The 19920-nt window shown below is 53.9% G+C and overlaps 1 protein-coding gene across 2 annotated transcripts; it reads right to left on the reverse strand.

Moving 5' to 3' along the window:
* Nucleotides 1–1786: 1786 nt before the first annotated feature.
* TTF2 (transcription termination factor 2) lies at nt 1787–18050 on the reverse strand. Of its 2 annotated transcripts, none has more exons than XM_044275237.1 (24): nt 17978–18050; nt 17666–17719; nt 17464–17575; nt 17285–17368; nt 17146–17209; nt 14380–15279; nt 14060–14186; nt 13427–13597; nt 12932–13089; nt 12773–12854; nt 10469–10585; nt 10203–10353; nt 8840–8945; nt 8263–8450; nt 7002–7155; nt 6518–6609; nt 6033–6115; nt 5403–5536; nt 5120–5290; nt 4655–4713; nt 3135–3288; nt 2949–3031; nt 2433–2507; nt 1787–2078 (listed from the first exon to the last, which is right to left on the reverse strand). In XM_044275237.1, the coding sequence occupies exons 2-24, from the start codon at nt 17691–17693 to the stop codon at nt 1934–1936; spliced, it is 3438 nt and encodes a 1145-aa protein (XP_044131172.1). In that variant the 5' UTR covers nt 17694–17719; nt 17978–18050; the 3' UTR covers nt 1787–1933. The 2 variants fall into 2 exon arrangements, with proteins under 2 accessions (XP_044131172.1, XP_044131173.1); XM_044275238.1 differs by lacking the exon at nt 17978–18050 and adding an exon at nt 17824–17951.
* Between the last annotated feature and the right edge of the window lie 1870 nt (nt 18051–19920).

Consider the following 19920-nt stretch of genomic DNA (forward strand, 5'->3'; position numbering starts at 1 on the left):
ACGAAGATGAATTGGACACCGCTCCACCCAGCGCTCCGCACTCACTTCTTTATGCCGGTTGGTGCTTTTTTTTTTGCAAAATTCTAAACCCCATGTACACAGATCCTGGCTGCCTGCAGCCTCCACTAGGGGGGGCTCCGGAGCTTACACTCACTACACGCTCCCACCGAAGCCAATAGGGGATGATCACAATGCTCACTACAGTCCAGTATACAAGACTATAGATCTCCCTGCACAGGGACCTCTGTCACAGGGTATGCTCTCTACACTCTCAGACATCTATAGGTGACGGTCACAGCTCACCTCCTCCTCCTCCCTGCACAGGGACCTCTGTCACAGGGTATGCTCACTACACTCTCATAGATGTCTATAGGTGACGGTCACAGCTCACCTCCTCCTCCTCCCTGCACAGGGACCTCTGTCACAGGGTATGCTCTCTACACTCTCAGACGTCTATAGGTGATGGTCACAGCTCACCTCCTCCTCCTCCTCCTCCTCCTCCCTGCACAGGGACCTCTGTCACAGGGTATGCTCTCTACACTCTCATAGATGTCTATAGGTGACGGTCACAGCTCACCACCTCCTCCTCCCTGCACAGGGACCTCTGTCACAGGGTATGCTCACTACACTCTCATAGATGTCTATAGGTGACGGTCACAGCTCACCTCCTCCTCCCTGCACAGGGACCTCTGTCACAGGGTATGCTCTCTACACTCTCATAGATGTCTATAGGTGACGGTCACAGCTCACCACCTCCTCCTCCCTGCACAGGGACCTCTGTCACAGGGTATGCTCTCTACACTCTCTCAGACATCTATAGGTGACGGTCACAGCTCACCTCCTCCTCCTCCCTGCACAGGGACCTCTGTCACAGGGTATGCTCACTACACTCTCATAGATGTCTATAGGTTACAGTCACAGCTCACCTCCTCCTCCCTGCACAGGGACCTCTGTCACAGGGTATGCTCACTACACTCTCATAGATGTCTATAGGTGACTGTCACAGCTCACCACCTCCTCCTCCCTGCACAGGGACCTCTGTCACAGGGTATGCTCACTACACTCTCAGACATCTATAGGTGACGGTCACAGCTCACCTCCTCCTCCCTGCACAGGGACCTCTGTCACAGGGTATGCTCACTACACTCTCATAGATGTCTATAGGTGACTGTCACAGCTCACCTCCTCCTCCTCCCTGCACAGGGACCTCTGTCACAGGGTATGCTCACTACACTCTCAGACATCTATAGGTGACGGTCACAGCTCACCTCCTCCTCCTCCTTGCACAGGGACCTCTGTCACAGGGTATGCTCTCTACACTCTCAGACGTCTATAGGTGACGGTCACAGCTCACCTCCTCCTCCTCCCTGCACAGGGACCTCTGTCACAGGGTATGCTCTCTACACTCTCAGACGTCTATAGGTGACGGTCACAGCTCACCACCTCCTCCTCCCTGCACAGGGATCTCTGTCACAGGGTATGCTCACTACACTCTCAGACATCTATAGGTGACGGTCACAGCTCACCTCCTCCCTGCACAGGGACCTGTCACAGGGTATGCTCACTACACTCTCATAGATGTCTATAGGTTACAGTCACAGCTCACCTCCTCCTCCTCCCTGCTCAGGGACCTCTGTCACAGGGTATGCTCTCTACACTCTCAGACGTCTATAGGTGATGGTCACAGCTCACCTCCTCCTCCCTGCTCAGGGACCTCTGGATCTCCTGTATACACTGGATCACAATGTGTGCGCAGCGCCGCTCACCACTACAGTACTGTCAGGGCTTAAGACCTATCTAAAATTGCTTTATTACACGACACATATAGAAAACGCCACACAATGGACATATAAATATAAAGTGTCTCTGAGCACAGTATATACGCGTCAGCCAGAAGAGCCCCCGAGACCTGTGGAGGTGCCTGAAACATTAACTAGACCCCAAACAGCAGACGCAGGTCCGTCAGTGTCAGCTTGGTGAACGTGCTGCCATTTCCAGTCAGAACCTTCTTGGCCAAATCCTTCTTCTTCTCCTGGAGCTGAGAGATCTTCTCCTCTACTGTCCCCTGACAGACGAACCTGCCAAGAAGAGAAATGCCCTAATCAATCAGTGCAAAAGAACGGCAGGCGGGACAGGGGCGAGCGTCCGCACCAGACGGGGGCGAGCGTCCGCACCAGACGGGGGCAGCGGGACAGGGGCGAGCGTCCGCACCAGACGGGGGCGAGCGTCCGCACCAGACGGGGGCAGCGGGACAGGGGCGAGCGTCCGCACCAGACGGGGGCAGCGGGACAGGGGCGAGCGTCCGCACCAGACGGGGGCAGCGGGACAGGGGCGAGCGTCCGCAGAGACGATGTGGGGAAGGACACCCTCTGGAGGGCGCTGCTGATCTCCGCTGTCTGGATGAGGCTGTAAGTCCCCGGATGTCTCCTCACCTGTGAATGACCACGTCCTTGTGCTGTCCCACCCGGTAGATCCGGTCGCAGGCCTGATCCTCCAAAGCCGGATTCCTGGAACAATATAACAGGAAGCTGAGTTCAGCGAAACCTCAGGACCCCAAAATCACCGCCCCCCCCCCCCCCCCCCCCCCACTGCTCCTCTGCGTCAGGAGACAGTGGAGGTTGGGTCTACATAGCACCCCCTCCATAGACCCGCTCGCCGTTTATCCTCAGCTTCAGACCATCTAGGAGGGACATACAGCTCAGGATGAACAGAATGCCAGAACTGCAGTAGACACTGACACTGCAGGGTCAGAACTTACCAGTGACTAATCCCACTTTACCTTTGCGTTCTTTCTTCTAATGCTGTGCTCCATCATGTCTCCAGTCACACCCAGAGCTGCAGTCACTGTTTTCAGTGCTGGACATGACAAGCTCAGCCTGCGCTGTGCAGCGCCCCCTAATGTAACCCCCCCACAGTACACCCACCCCCCAGGGTCAAGAGGTTGTTACCAGTGCATGTCCATCAGGAAGAGGTGATTTCCACCAATCAGGTTCAGCCCCACACCTCCAGCGCAGAGCGACACCAGCATGACCTGCATGGGAGACGCAAAGACGTCACTTCCGCGTCCACAGAGCGCAGATCCTGAGGTCACATGACCACTGCAGAGCATGCTGGGAATTCCGCAGCTTTCCTACCTGTGGTCCTCGGGGGTTGGTATTGAACTCTTCCACAAGGTCCATCCGGAGCTTAGGGTTGACGGAGCCGTCGATGGTGGCATGAGACATCCCGATGCGCTTTAGATGGACGCCCACAATCCTCAGCATGCTGGTCCACTGCGACACGATGACGCTGCAGACGAGAGGACGCCAGTAAGGCTGGGTGACAACCAACATGGCCGCCGGCGCAGAGGAGCTCATAACTTCTGCCGAGGGCTCTTTAACCTCACATCAAAATGGGAAAAACCCTCCAAAAATGGCACTTTATCATCGTAGATTTTTAATGTGTTTGCAGTAAATCTTGTTGGCGCACGACTCCGGGGACACAACTGCACTGTTAACCCCTTAGGGACATCGTACAGTTTAGCCTTAAGGAGCGGTAACATCTCCCCCTTTGTGTTCCAGCAGTCAGAACTTAAAGGGGTTGTCCGGGTTCAGAGCTGAACCCGGACATACCCTTATTTTCACCCCGGCAGCCCTCCTGAGCCTGGCATCGGAGCATCTCATGCTCCGATGCGCTCCCGTGCCCTGCGCTAGATCGCGCAGGGCACAGGCTCTTGTGTTTACAATAACACACTGCCGGGCGGTAACTTCCGCCCAGCAGTGTGTTCGGTGACGTCACCGGCTCTGAGGGGCGGGCTTTAGCTCTGCCCTAGCCGTTTTACTGGCTAGGGCAGAGCCAAATCCCGCCCATCAGTGCCGGTGACGTCACCGGGGTTCCTGTCAGCCCCATAGAGAGCCCGGTATGTCACCGGAACTCAGAAAAATGCCTTTGCCCTGCGCGATTTAGCGCAGGGCAAAGGAGAGCATCGGAGCATGAACTGCTCCGATGCTCATGTCAGGGGGGCTGCCGGGGTGAAAATGGAGGGCTGTCCAGGTTCAGCTCTGAACCTGGACAACCCCTTTAATTTTTTTTTTCTTCTACTTTTTTATTTTTATATTGCGGGATTAGATTTTTTTTTTATTTTTTATTTTTTTTTTTTAAGCCATTCTGTGGTATATACAGTGCATTAAATAACATTCTATTTTTGGGGGGAAAGAAAAAAAAGATGGGGGAAAAAAAAAAAAAAAAAAAAAAAAAAGCAATTTTAACATTTGGTGGAATTTATTGACGGCGTTCATGGTCAGTACGCCGATGATAACGACACATTTCTCTATATTTTTTCTCTCCTCCTGCAGCTGTCAGCTCTGCCAGTGCCCCCTCCCCCCCACCCCCCACCCCCCACCCCGAAGGGGCGGCTGCTCATATCTCTGGAGAGGTGGCAGATAGAGATATGGGCCTTGTATATGAAAGCCGCCTCACAGTGATTGGCTGAGCAGCCAGTGCTGCAATTCCTGTATCGGGCTGTGACACACAAGCCGAGAGCAGCGGCGCCGATGGGGGGGGAGGGGGGGGGGGGTACGACACCCACTGTGAGCCATATATAAAGTACCCAATAATATTGCACAACCCCTTTAACAGCCTCCTCCCAGGGAAACATGGGCCCCAGAGACCTCACCTCTTCTGGGGAACAGCGCTAGAGTTTATGGTCTTCAGTCTGGAGATAAGGGCGTCGATCTAGAGAAAAAAAAGAAATCAATGACATCACTGACTACACACGACCCCCCCCCCCCCAGCCCCCAGTTGTCATCCTGAGGTCCTGGAATCACTCTTACTACACACGACCCCCCAGTTTTCATCCTGTGGTCCTGGCATCACTGACTACTCTCGACCCCCCAGTTTTTATCCTGAGGTCCTGGCATCACTGACTACACACGACCCCCCAGTTTTCATCCTGAGGTCCTGGCATCACTGACTACACACGACCCCCCAGTTTTCATCCTGAGGTCCTGGCATCACTGACTACACACGACCCCCCAGTTTTCATCCTGAGGTCCTGGCATCACTGACTACACACGACCCCCCAGTTTTTATCCTGAGGTCCTGGTATCACTGACTACTCTTGACCTCCCAGTTTTCTCACCTTGGTGCTTCCACTTTCGCTCTCAAACAGTTCAGCCTGGAAGTTGGTTCCGTTCAGGGAGACGGTGGACTTGGGGTCTGGGCTCTGAAGTTCACACAAGGTCAGGGCATTGAGTTGCTCTTCCAGGGTCAGGCTCAGCCCCTCATTCTTCAGCTCAAGCTGGTCCAGAGTCTGGGGTGAGGGGACAGACGGTCACATCAACATCACCTCTATATTATCACACGGTGACCCGATTACTTGTCCTATGGACCATCACCTGGCCCATCCACCCTGGGGCACTTACCGTCTTCAGCAGAGATAAGTGGCCGCAGCACTGGCGCAGGCGGAGCAGAAGTGACAGGATGTGGACGGTGCTGGATCCCTGAGGAAGCGGCGGGGCCGAAACGTCACCCTGACTGGGGCCGAACTCCCGAGCAACTGTCAGAAAGGAGAGTTATCGTCACGGGGGATAAAGAGGAGGCCAAAGAGTGAGGCGTGAGCCACCAGGAGGCCAAAAAGAGTGAGGCGTGAACCACCAGGAGGCCAAAAAGAGTGAGGCGTGAGCCACCAGGAGGCCAAAAAAGAGTGAGGCGTGAGCCACCAGGAGGCCAAAAGAGTGAGGCGTGAGCCACCAGGAGGCCAAAAAGAGTGAGGCGTGAGCCACCAGGAGGCCAAAAAGAGTGAGGCGTGAGCCACCAGGAGGCCAAAAAGAGTGAGGCGTGAGCCACCAGGAGGCCAAAAAGAGTGAGGCGTGAGCCACCAGGAGGCCAAAAAGAGTGAGGCGTGAGCCACCAGGAGGCCAAAAAGAGTGAGGCGTGAGCCACCAGGAGGCCAAAAAGAGTGAGGCGTGAGCCACCAGGAGGCCAAAAAGAGTGAGGCGTGAGCCACCAGGAGGCCAAAAAGAGTGAGGCGTGAGCCACCAGGAGGCCTGTACCTTTGTCAAAGGGATTGTCTGCGCTCCCGGAGTCTGTGTGTGAGGCGCCTCCGTGTCTCCTCAGGTAATGCTGGAGCGTCGATCTGAGCAGAAAAGAAAAACAAAACATGAGAGTGAGAGAGTCCGGACCCCTGACCCCACTGCAACCACCCCGTACATCTACCCCTATCTACAGACTGCACCCCCCCCCCCCCCCATTTCTGCCCACCACACTGCAACCACCCCTTCTACCCACCACACCGTACCCCCCCCCCCTCCCCAACCTCACCCACTATACTGCCGCTTCTCCACCGGCCATCTAACCAACACACCAGCCCCCTTCTCTACCCGCCACACTGGCCCCGCCCCACCGACCACCTACCTGCTGCACTGACTCCTCCTCACTACATCTACCACCAACCCACTGCACAGGCTCCTCCCCATTTCACTGACCTCACCCACCTACCACTACATCATCGGAGGGGACCCCAGTATGTGGGCCTCACCTGGATCGGGCAAATATCACATCGTACACGGCCTGCTCCTGAGGGGATAAGGTCAGCTGATGCAGCTCGCTCGTCCTCTGGGGGAGATCAACCTGAAGCCAGAAAATGGGGGTCATTTACACTGAACCCCGACACCTGCAGATAATGTGGTGTCCATGTACAATCCACCCCCAGAATCCTCGAGGACCCGCGCAGTGAACTCATTACACCTTCTGCGCCAGGCTCCTGACCGCGTCCATCTGCACCATTATTGTAAAATTATGTTGTTTTACGATTGTCTCGCCAATTGTGGGGGCGTGGTCTGGATTTAGCGGAAGGGGCGGAGCCTCCAGAGATTTACTATAATCTGCGCCAAAGATTGAAGAAAATTATAGTGAACCTGAATTGTCTGTCGTACGGACGGCACAACAGGCACCGGATCTACTAACAGACCTGCTGCTCTTTACTACTCCGCCCCATAGTCTCATCCCTGAGGGGGCGTTACCAGTGGTCGCCCCATGTGGTCCAGCTGGTCTTTGGTCCTCCGCAGCAGCAAGCTCTTGGTCAGGATTGTCAGCCGCTCGCCTCCTTTCCTGCTGCCGTTGTCCACCTGACTTTTCCACAGCTTGAACTCATCAAACGGGGAGCAGCGCAGGAACCTGCAGGAGACAGGAGAAATCGCCACTGAAGACTATGAGGAGCAGGAACCTGCAGGAGTTACCTCCACCGAGGACTATGAGGAGCAGGGACCTGCAGGAGATACCTCCACCGAGGACTATGAGGAGCAGGGACCTTCAGGAGATACCTCCACCGAGGACTATGAGGAGCAGGGACCTGCAGGAGATACCTCCACCGAGGACTATGAGGAGCAGGAACCTGCAGGAGATACCTCCACCGAGGACTATGAGGAGCAGGGACCTGCAGGAGATACCTCCACCGAGGACTATGAGGAGCAGGGACCTGCAGGAGATACCTCCACCGAGGACTATGAGGAGCAGGAAACTTCATGAGATACCTCCACTGAGGAGCAATAGGAGACAGAAGATATCTCATCTGAAAACTATGAGGAGCAGAAACCTGCAGGTGACAGGAGAAACTCCCACTGAAGACTATGAGGAGCAATAAACTGCAAGAGATACCTCCACTGAGGACTATGAGGAGCAGCAGGAGACAGAAGATATCTTGAGAACTATGAGGAGCATGCACCTCCCTCCACTGAGGAGCAAAAAACTGTAGGAGATACCTCCACGGAGGACTATGAAGAGCAAGAACCTGCAGAAAACAGGAGATACCTCTTCGGAGGACTATGAAGAGCAGCAGGAGACAGAAGATACCTTAACGGAGGATTATGAGGAGCAAGAAACTGCAGGAGAAACCTCCACTGAGGACTATGAAGAGCAAGAACCTGAAGGAAACCGGAGATACCTCCACAGAAGACTATGAGGAGCAGAAACTTGGAGGAGACAGGAATTACTACCATTGAGAACTATGAGGAGTAGGAACCTGCAGAAGAGATTTCCACTGAGAAATTTGAAGAGCAGGAACCTGCAAGGAGACAGGAGATCCCTCCAGAGGACTATTGGGAGTAGCAGGAGACAAAAAAACACCTCCACTGAGGACCAGGAACCTGCAGGAGATACCTCCACTGATGACTGCGAGCACCTTCAGTGCTGCCCAGGAGGTTAGAGAACCACTAATGTAGATGTCGAGGTCATGTGACCACTGTATGGCGCTGTGTACAGATGGTGGGCCATCGGTCTACTCACCTCAGCAGAGAGTAGAGGTCCAGTAGGTTGTTCTGTATGGGGGTCCCGGTCACTGCCCAGCGGGCCCCGGCTCTCAGCTTGCACACGGCGATGGACGTCTGCACCTTGGGGTTTTTAATATTGTGAGCCTCATCCAGAATGATGCGGGCCCAGGCCAGACGCAGCAGAGGAGAGGAGGCCGCCCGGTCCTGCAATGAGAACGCCCCCAGAGTGACTGGACTGCACGGCATGCTGGGAGATGTAGTGCTCACACCGGGCAGCAGGGTGACCACATCTCATACAACACAGCAAAGGACAGAGGAGAGGTTATAGCCCGAGAGCCTAAGCTAGCAGAACTGTGACTGCAGCTCTGGATGTGTCTGGAGTATAAGACGTGATGTAACACTAGAATACTGACTGCAGCTCTGGATGTGACTGGAGTATAAGACATGACTACTGAATCCAGACTGCAGCTCTGGATGTGACTGAAGTATAATGTGTGATGCAACGCTAGAATACAGACTGCAGCTCTGGCTGTGACTGGAGTATAAGACGTGATGTGACGCAGGGTTTCCATAGGGTGCAGACGGTCACCCACCTCCAGGTCCTGGTCTTTGGCCGGTGCCTCCCCTTCCTCCTTCTTTGCAGGAATCTCTTTGGACACGAGGCTATAGGTGGTGACCACAATGTCGTACTGCGCCAGCCTAGAGGGGGCGACACACACAGATGACACATTCACCTCACCTCCTTTTCAAGACCTCTGCTTGCTCTTAGTGATTGGAAACAAGGTGGTTTCCATCAATAGTCTGAAAACAAGTTCTTACAGCAGGGGAATTGTTACAGTTGCGTCACGCCCACACAATCCTCCGCCATCTAAACAGACTGGCACCACCCCAACGGATACATTGTAACAATAGGACAGAGGACAGTCTACACTGATACACTGTAACAAACCATCAGCTGAGCAGAGACAGAAAGGTTTTTCAGCTTTTCATGTTCAGATTCATGTTTCCATTCAGGGACAGGAGGCAGAGATGTAGTAAAGCTCCAGAGTTTATTCTCAGCAGTGTATCTGGAGCTCGGCGCCCCCCTGACAACACCGACGGGCACAGTCGCCCTGACACAGAGTCACTTCCACAATCAGTTTCGCAGAACAGCAGAATTCTGCATTTAGGTTCCCCTTTATTCTACCTCCCAATAAATGTGAATAAAACCACCGGGCCCCGAGTGCCGCTGATCACATGACTGTCAGGGGCCCCCGAGTGATGCCGGTCACAAGGCCGTCATGGGCCCCGGGGTCGGAGTGTGGCGATGCCAGTTTTGTGTCACCCTCACCATACACACTAACTCCAGTACCACCGCGCCCCGCTTCCCCAATGCCCATCCTTACCGCAGCTTTTCCCCTCCCCTCCTCACCCGGGCGGGGGGAAATGGAGGGGTCATTGTAGGGTTTGGATAAAGCGGTCTTCTTACATTTTAATACCGATGACCTTGGACAGGTCATGAATGTCTGATCAGTGCGGGCCTCCCCACCGCTCCCCTCCGCCCATCCTCACGGCCTGCTATTGGCTGCTCCCCCATTTGATCGGCAATGCAGGGATCTGGAGCGACGTAGGTGCTGGGGAGCAGGTAAGTATAATGTATGCGAAGGGCCCAGGCATTAGGGGTGGAGGTGTCATTAAAGAGGTTGGATAGCCCCATATAAAGCTGATTTCTTAACTTTTAATACTGATGACCTCCTGGGTGTCGGACCCCGACCGATCAGATACTGATGACCAATGCTGAGAATAGGTCGTCATCAGTATCAAAATGTCAGAAAACCCTTTTAAAAAAAGGACCACTGCACGGGGCAATGCCACCATCTAGGGTCATGTGTGGGGCAATGCCGCCATCTAGGGTCATGTACCGGGCAATGCCGCCATCTAGGGTCATGTACCGGGTAATGCCGCCATCTTACTCACATCTTACAGTCCTTCTCCCGGTTGGCGCCATGATACAGGTAAACCCGCAGGCGCCCGTCACTCACTCTCTTCTCCACTTCCTTCTTCCAATGATGAACCAGTGAGGCCGGACAGATAATGAGAGTCCCACGGGAAACAGTCAGCGTGGAGTCTGGGAACAGATGGGAAAGATAGCCTTCTATGTTTCCATCACCCCTGCTAGACCGGACAGTAAACCCCCAAAAAAAAAAAAACACCAGACAGACCAGGGTATTCCCATCATCCACCTGTTTTAGAGATCCAGGACTCCAATTTCTTCTCTTTCTCCTCTGACTTCTGTCGCTGTTTCTGGACAAGAATGAGGGCGATCATGGTCAGCGTCTTCCCCAAACCCATGTCATCGGCTGCAGAGAAAAGAGACATACCTATATAATCTGTACGTAGTGAGCTCCCTCTAGTGGTGACTGTATAATCTGTATGTAGTGAGCTCCCTCTAGTGGTGGCTGTATAATCTGTATGTAGTGAGCTCCCTCTAGTGGTGGCTGTATAATCTGTATGTACTGAGCTCCCTCTAGTGGTGGCTGTATAATCTGTATGTACTGAGCTCCCTCTAGTGGTGGCTGTATAATCTGTATGTAGTGAGCTCCCCCTAGTGGTGGCTGTATAATCTGTATGTAGTGAGCCCTCTAGCGGTGGCTGTATAATCTGTATGTAGTGAGCTCCCTCTAGTGGTGGCTGTATAATCTGTATGTAGTGAGCTCCCTCTAGTGATGGCTGTATAATCTGTATGTAGTGAGCTCCCTCTAGTGGTGACTGTATAATCTGTATGTAGTGAGCTCCCTCTAGTGGTGGCTGTATAATCTGTTTGTAGTGAGCTCCCTCTAGTGGTGGCTGTATAATCTGTATGCAGTGAGCTCCCTCTAGTGGTGGCTGTATAATCTGTATGTAGTGAGCTCCTCTAGTGGTGGCTGTATACTCTGTATGTAGTGAGCTCCCTCTAGTGGTGGCTGTATACTCTGTATGTAGTGAGCTCCCTCTAGTGGTGGCTGTATAATCTGTTTGTAGTGAGCTCCCTCTAGTGGTGGCTGTATAATCTGTATGTAGTGAGCTCCCTCTAGTGGTGGCTGTATAATCTGTATGTAGTGAGCTCCCTCTAGTGGTGGCTGTATAATCTGTATGCAGTGAGCTCCCTCTAGTGGTGGCTGTATAATCTGTATGCAGTGAGCTCCCTCTAGTGGTGGCTGTATAATCTGTATGCAGTGAGCTCCCTCTAGTGGTGACTGTATAATCTGTATGCAGTGAGCTCCCTCTAGTGGTGGCTGTATAATCTGTATGCAGTGAGCTCCCTCTAGTGGTGGCTGTATAATCTGTATGCAGTGAGCTCCCTCTAGTGGTGGCTGTATAATCTGTATGCAGTGAGCTCCCTCTAGTGGTGGCTGTATAATCTGTATGCAGTGAGCTCCCTCTAGTGGTGGCTGTATAATCTGTATGTAGTGAGCTCCCTCTAGTGGTGGCTGTATAATCTGTATGCAGTGAGCTCCCTCTAGTGGTGGCTGTATAATCTGAAGAATTGATCAACAAATGTATAAAAAAAAAAAAGACACGTCACAGGGGAATCTGGGGACGTCGGCCACTGAAGACCACTGTGCATGAAATGTGCTAAGACGACGACCGCCAGCGGTCCCAGTGGCCGGGAACTGACCGACGACCGCAGCAGTGGCCGGGAACTGACCGACGACCGCAGCAGTGGCCGGGAACTGACCGACGACCGCAGCAGTGGCCGGGAACTGACCGACGACCGCAGCAGTGGCCGGATGCAGCCCAAGTTAATGACCAGGTGTGGTAAGAAACAGCTTCCAGCGACCCGTCTGCCACCGAACAAAAATAAAACAATAATGCAGTTAGCGGTACCTGGTACCAGGCTGCGTTCCTGAAGTAACTGTCCGTCTGTCCTGCATACTGAAGACCTTTAGGAGGGGCCAGGAGAAAACATCCAAGAGAGCAGCTCCACCGAGGACGTGGTCAGGGTCAGATGTGTCTTGCTGCCACCACCTCTGGCATCGGCCGGGTGCCATGTTGGGGACTGGTCGGTGGGGAGCTCACTCATGTGTTCACAGCCTCGATGACTGTTACTTTACTAAAACTTTTTTTATTTTTTTTTTTACACCTGTCGCGTTACGTCTATTCCTTCCCAAATCTCAGAACTGGTGGCGATACAGCTGTAGAACCCGTTCCATCAATGTCAGATAGGAGCAGGTCCCAGATGTGGGGCCCACACCTAGAACGTGACCAGAGAGCGGCCGCCCTCCACACACCGCTGGCTCTGCTATTCCTGGCAGTGCCATAGAGGTGAATGGAGAGGTGGCGGTGCAGGGGTCATGCCATCTGGATAGGAGCTGGTCCCTGAGGTGGGACCTGCACCCATAGTGACAGGCCATCAATGTCCCTATAAATAATACAGTGACCAGACTTATTTCTAGCGGATCGTTTCCTGTAGAAGGTTTTCCTTCCCCGTTTCCGGGGCTGTGCACCATTTTGAGTTCAGCTCTGGGGCCACTGTAGAGGACAGAACAATGAGCGGGGCCACTTACCCAGAATCCCTCCCTGCGGCTGCTGAGCCTCCCTCCACTGTAGCCAGGCCAGGGCTTGTTTCTGGTGCAGGAGCAGCGGGACCTGGAATACGAAGCTGAAGTTACACTGCCGATACAAGGAGAGGTGTGGGGGCCACACCTGGGGGTCAATGCGTTTACCTTCAGGCCTCGGGGGTCCTCCGTGGTGTTCTCCGGACCGGGGCAGGATTCCAGGCTCTTGTGGAGGTGGTCGATGGCCTCACTTGTCGCATTTCTAACAGCAAAGAGCTTTTCTTCCGTCATTCTCCCGCCGTACAGACTCTGCCACTGCGGGGCCACTGAGGAGACAGCCAATAAGAAAGAGTCCTGAGGGCAGAGCATCAGCAACAAAATGGTGGAGCACCGCCAATCATACCAGACTATTCATGCAATCCGAGTCTCTCCAATGTAAGGGAACTACAACACCCAGCATGTCCTGACAGCTGCAATGATGGCAGTGGTCGGCAGCTCCAGGGACATGGTGGGAGTCGTAGTGAGCGGGAGAGTCACAGGCTGCGGATGTCAGGAAGATTTGGTGAGGAGTGGACTCCTGCGATCATGTGACTCATACATGTCATATCCGGACCACAACGCCCCCACGGACCCCTCCACCACTAGATGTGACCCGCCACTCACCCCCATACAGGCTGCTGTAGTTCTGGCTCATGGTTAACCCTTGGAGGCCCAGGGCACTGGGAGGAAGCTCATGGAAGCTCAAAGGCTTTACCCCTCGATTTCCCTCCGCTGGGCCGGCGCTGCTCAACACGTTGCCAGGGTCAGGCTTTGGTCTCATCTCTTCAGCTCTACCTGGAGGAGTAGAAGAAAAACTGTCACTCACTACTGCTCCAGCCCCACCTACTGCGCCCGCTGCTGGGCTCACCCCTCCCCTAACATGACCACCCACCGGCCCCGTCCTCCCCCGCTCCCACCCTTCCCTGACAACACCCAACAGCCCCATCACCCACCTGCCCCTAACAGAATCATCCCCTATTCCAGTTTTCTGCTAACAGCGATCTCCCCCCCCCCCCCCCCCCCCATACCTCCTTTTGACAACCCTGTCTTCAGCACTTTCCTTGCCCAGTCCACACGTAAGACCACCCTCTCTCGGCCCCGTCCTCTCCTGATGCTGCCCTTCCCTGGCCCAGTCCTCCTCCGAAGTCACCCTCCAACGGCCCTGCCCTCCTGACACCATTCTCAGCTGAAGCTGCTGGTCTCCCTCTCCCAACCCTGTCCTCAGCTGATGCCACCCGTCCGCACCGCCATCTTTACCTGGTTGGATCACAGCCTGGCTACAGAGAGACAGAGACCCGAGTGCATCTTCTAGGTCCTGCACCTGTTTCAGGAGTCGTCCTCCCCCATCTGGCAGCGCCTTCAGGTTTACAGACGCCAGAGTGGCCTGAAATACATGAGGGATAAAAGTCAATGATGTCTCTGGGGGCGGAGTCAATGAGGACTAAAGACAAAGGACAATGACTAGGGTGAAACTGAGGAGGCCAGTGAACTCAAGGGGCCCCTGCCTGTGTGGTGGACACCCCTTACCTGGCAGAGATCCCACACCTTACCACATGTGACCATAGGGAGATCCTCACCTTCTTCTGCTGCAGCTGAGCCGAGAGCATGGCGTGCTGGGCGGCTGAGCTCGGACCCTCTGCCTGCGGGGTGAAGCCTGGGAAGGAGGTGATGGTTCTCTGTTTGCCTTCTCCTGATGGCCTCAGTGCTGTCACCTTATCCTTTCCAGGCTGAGAACTCACAAACACAACGTCGTCATCATCGTCTGCAGGTTCCTGCCTGGGATCTGATGGCGAAACGCTGGTGACCTTCGAGGACTCTCCTTCCTTCTGAACCATCTCCTCTGGAAGCTTCTTCTTTATCGTCACCCCAGCTGGCAGCTCCTTCTCTCTCCATCCCTGAAATGATGGTTCACTGTCCTCCACAACCTTCTGTCCACCATCGCTGGCAGACTGGGTCCTCCTGACCTCACAACTCCATGATCTGTCCTCTGGTTTCTTCCCCATAGTGGCCGCTCTGCTCTCAGACGTTCTCCCTGGCTTCTCTCTGTTATCTGCTTCACAGACCTTCCTCCCTCGGTCACTACTGAGATCTGTCGCATTGTTCTGGGGCCTCGTCTCCTCACCGCTGTTCTTCAAGCCCTGATTGGATGTCTTCTCCTCCAAACTTCTCCTTGCTCTATCATTGGGGTTCTTCTCTTGGCTCTTTGCCTCTTCGCCGCTCTTCCTCCCGATCTCGTCAACCTTTTCCTCTCTGCTCTTCGTCTGGATCTCATCAGCCTTTTCTTCTCCGTTATTTCTCTGGTTCTCGGCAGCCTTCACCTCGCCACTCTCCTCAGAGCTGCGCTTCCGCTCCTCGCTGACCTGTTTCCAGGCACCAAGTCTGGGATTATCGTTGATCACTTTGAAGGGATTCCTCTGAGGTTTTTCCGTCTTCTCTGCAGGAAGGTCGCACCTCGCAGTCACTTTGCACTTTGGCTCCTGAAAGAAGAGGACACGGGGTGAATGTTGCGCCCCTCCTCCATTTTATCATCTACACATTTGTCTCAGAAGAAATCCAGCAACAACCGACAAAGCTGCCATCATGGCCTCCTGAGATCTGCCACAGAAGTTGTTATGCCTTTTCAGAAGTGTTATTTACTTAGTCTAGTTATAATGGATATTCATTGCCTTTAAGAGCAATTCACTATTTTGTATGGATTTTAATGTAGGCCGAAGTAAGTCCTTGGGAAGTTTACTGCGTCGTTCAAGAGAACTACTGTTATTGTAACAATTAATTATACATTTAGAAGATACACGACACCTGCAGAAGTAGAGGCTTCATTGTATTTCTTATCTGAACATGAATTCCACAGTGTGAGAATTGTCTAGATGTTCCTCAAAGTATACATTCATGTATCAAAGTTTGTCCCTCAGCTCGGAGACAAGGCCTCCAGATGTAAGAGGTGTGTAGTATTGAAGATGTCAGGCATGTATGAGTTAACCCTTAATGGTATGATGCTTATACAACAGTGCCACCTAGGTATGAGCAGGTAACACTACACCAGTAGCAAAAATGCATTCTGGGTAGTGTTATGACATCACATTCCTTATCAATGTACACGCCTATCGACAATGATTGGAAAGTTCAAAACTAGGAAGGTGTGCTCATCTGATATGTTTTGGTTAAGAAACCACATACCAAAAAAGGAGAGGGAAGGAAAGAAAGAAACAAAGACCAAAGAGAGCCGGGAGAAGGATCTTGAATATCAGGACATTTTGGAGAACTGACCTCCCTTAGACTCTGCCTTCCACCTACATCTTTAGGTAATGTATACTGTTATATGTGGTATTGATATAAATTAATTGGCTTGTTACTTAGTCAGATACCCGCCTATTTGTGGATGTGTAACGTTCGTTGCTACATCAATATTGTCCCCGATTTCAGTTACGATGCATATGACTGAATAAAGGAGATAATATTGGAGAAACTCTCATGGAAATATTTGTTCCATAATTCAATATCAAGCTGATAATTTATAAGTTTTATTGCGATACTACCATTATCCGACATTGGTAGGGAAAGGGTTCGCATCTAATTTTATTGATTGAATTTCTGTGCATAATCAATTGATTTTTTTATCTCTCATAATTAAAAGCAGTATCGCATAAAATTCTTGTGTTGGTAAAATAGAATAGAGCGCTGATAAATTTGTGTTCTGATGGCACCATCTACTGCATATCATTTAAATTTACATCGATTAATTTGCATTTTAAATTATTGTATAATAAATCATTTATATTTTGCATAGACGCTTGTACCCTGTTCTTACTGATTGGACAAAATAATTAGGTTCTCGATCAAACTCTTTTTGAGGTGTCTATATGTCCACCTCACGGATCAATATCATTTGAATAATTTTTCTTTTGAGCCATTCGTTTTTTTTCTTTTTATAAATAAATTATTTGCTTTATATCCCTGACAAATTGCTGCGCCAGTACATGGCAGATACACAGCTAACCCTGGGAGCAGTGACAGCTTTCCTAGACACAGGTTCAGAAGGAAGCTGGACAACCCTCAGGATCCACCTGCAATAAAGACCTGGCAAGTACTTACCTGACAGACACTGCACCGGCGCTGCCGTTCTCCTGGCTAGCCTCTGTTGTCCAGCTGCAGCCAATCACTGGTCTTGTTGGAAGCAGCACTGAGGCCAGTGGTTGGCCTCAGCTGGACAATAGAGCCTAGCCGGGAGACTCAGGGCAGCTGGATGGGTCAGGTAAGTACTTACCACCTCTTTATTTCAGGCAGATCCTGAGGGTTCTCCAGCTTTCCCCTGAGACCAGACATCCCCCGTAATGGGTCGTTACCTCCTTCCAGGGGACGCTGCCGCAGAACTTCTTCCCCTCACTCTTCATACAGCGATAAAACAACCTGCAGAGATCAGTGGAATCATCATCACCATCATCACCCTCATCAGGCACTTCTCCTACAGGACGGCGGCCTCACCTGTAGCTCCCAGGGTCCTGCTTCACCAGAGCCTGCAGGTCCAGCTGAGCGTCGTCATGCAGCAGACAGCGCGATGGCGGGAGCCTGGAACGGGGGAGACAGTGTTACCGGCAGCCGCCATCATCTGCCCCTCCCCGGAGGTAGCATTCACCCCCTCCCCCGACTCTGCACCCCCTTACTCTGTGGGCCGGGTAAACGGGCAGGCCTGGCCGCGGTTGGCTGGGCAGACGTAGAAGCTCCTCCCCTTGTTGGGCCCTTCACGGGTCCCAGTTTTCAGCAGACAAACAACACCTGAAGAACGGACACAACGATGGTCACATGACTCGTGGACGACCAATCAGCAATGGCCGCCATGTCAGGGACTACTCTGCGGTTACTCACCGTGCTCAGGGCAGCGAACCTTCTCCATGACGTCACCAAGGAATCAGGACCAGACTGCGGAGAGAAAACACATAGGTCACAGGGAGCGGCGCAGGAGGCGGGGCCACCGCTCAGCCCTTCCCCCTAGGAATCACCGCAGCCCACCAATATCGGACAACCTGAAAGGGGGAAACCGCATGATGTCACACAAGTCTATATGACGTCACAGCTGTAAAGGATGCAGGGATTTGTGTTCAGAAGCACAGACATCCCTGCTGCAGCTCCAGCCTGTGGCCCCTAATGCTCACCGGGGGCCCCGGTACACCGTCTCACCTCTGTCAGCTCGGATCCACAAAAGTTTCTGAGCTCCAGCAAATGGGAACGCGGCTGACTGCATGACAATGACGTCACTAAGTCATCAGCCAATCACCTTTGAGAACAGCTAAACGTCAGTGATTTCAAACCGCTGGAGTGACCCTTACAAAGGGACGGGCTTTGTGTACCGCGTGCGGCGCCAAATAGCCAATCACACAGCGCCTCCTCATCCATCGTCCCGCCCACCACACCAATAGATGACAAGAACAGTATGATTGACGTTTAAACCAGCTAATCAGCGCACAGACCGCACCAGACACAAGAGGCCAAGTGTAATTCCCAGATATGTCTCCAAACATGGCTCCAGTAACCCATTACAACGGGAGCCATATTTGCTACGGAATGACGATCATATGTAAAGTTTAGCTTCAAGAAAATGGCACTTGTACCGGGGACACCGGGGAAATAGCAGTAACCCTGTGGACAGACAGCACAGATTTGTTTACCTGCTGCCACACGTGGCCCGGTTACCATGGTGATTATCCGCATGATGTCTGTTGAGACAGGTGAGTAGAGTCCATTCAGGAGTCTGGGAGAGCTAGTGACAGGACTCCGACTCCACCGGAAATCCCCTGCCGCTACCCGAGTGAAGCCCTAGTAATGAGCCTACAGCGCCACACCTGTCCGGAGGTTGTGTCTGGTACTGCGGCTCTTCCCAAGTCAGTGAGCTGCAATACCACAGGCAACCTGTGGACGAGAGTGGCAATAGTTTTTGGAGGAAGCGGCCATGTTTTTCGAATCATGTACTGCGCCTTTAAAAAACCTGAGCGAGGGAGAGAGACCTGAACGTAGACCCAATGGGGGCCCCAGTACCAGCTATGGCGCCACACACCCCCAGTACAAGCCATGGCATCCGCACCGCCCCCAGTACCGGCCATGACGTCCACACCGCCCCCAGTACCGGCCATGGCATCCACACCGCACCCAGTACCAGCCATGGCGTCCACACCTCCCCCAGTACCAGCCATGGCGTCCACACCGCCCCCAGTACCAGCCATGGCGCCCCCCACCGCCCCCAGTACCGACCATGGCGTCCGCACCGCCCCCAGTACCGACCATGACGTCCGCACCGCCCCCCAGTATCAGCCATGGCGCCCCCAGTACCGACCATGGCGTCCGCACCGCCCCCAGTAGCGGCCATGGCGTCCGCACCGCCCCCAGTACCGGCCATGGCGTCCCCACCGCCCCCAGTACCGGCCATGGCATCGGCACCGCCCTCAGTACCGGCCATGGCGTCCGCAGCGCCTTCAGTACCGGCTATGGCGTCCACCGCCCCCCAGTGCCAACTATGGCGTCCGCACCGCCCCCAGTACCGGCCATGGTGTCCGCAGCGCCCTCAGTACCGGCTATGGCGTCCGCACCGCCCCCAGTACCGGCCATGGCGTCCTCACCGCTCCCAGTACCGGCCATGGCGTCCTCACCGCCCCCAGTACCGGCCATGGCGTCCGCACCGCCCTCAGTACCGGCTATGGCGTCCACCGCCCCCAGTGCCAACTATGGCGTCCGCACCGCCCCCAGTACCGGCCATGGCGTCCGCAGCGCCCTCAGTACCGGCTATGGCGTCCACCGCCCCCAGTGGCAACTATGGCGTCCACCGCCCCCAGTGGCAACTATGGCGTCCGCACCGCCCCCAGTGCCAACTATGGCGTCCGCACCGCCCCCAGTGCCAACTATGGCGTCCGCACCGCCCCCAGTGCCAACTATGGCGTCCGCACCGCCCCCAGTGCCGGTCATGGCGTCCGCACCGCCCCCAGTGCCGGCCATGGCGTCCGCACCGCCCCAGTACCGGCCATGGCGTCCGCACCGCCCCCAGTGCCGGCCATGGCGTCCGCACCGCCCCCAGTGCCGGTCATGGCGTCCGCACCGCCCCCAGTGCCGGCTATGGCGTCCGCACCGCCCCC

This window comes from Bufo gargarizans, unplaced genomic scaffold (assembly GCF_014858855.1).
Source record: "Bufo gargarizans isolate SCDJY-AF-19 unplaced genomic scaffold, ASM1485885v1 original_scaffold_991_pilon, whole genome shotgun sequence".
Lineage (NCBI taxonomy): Eukaryota > Metazoa > Chordata > Amphibia > Anura > Bufonidae > Bufo > Bufo gargarizans.

Bases quoted from the DNA above. Each gene is read 5' to 3' on its own strand.
- TTF2 (XM_044275237.1), bottom strand. From the start codon at position 17,693: ATGGAGAAGGTTCGCTGCCCTGAGCACG. The intron at 15,280-17,145 runs GTAACGACCCAT...CTCTTCTTTCAG, and splicing joins GCAGCGTCCCCTGGAAGGAG to GAGCCAAAGTGCAAAGTGAC. The intron at 12,855-12,931 runs GTAAACGCATTG...TTCGTATTCCAG, and splicing joins AGGACCCCCGAGGCCTGAAG to GTCCCGCTGCTCCTGCACCA.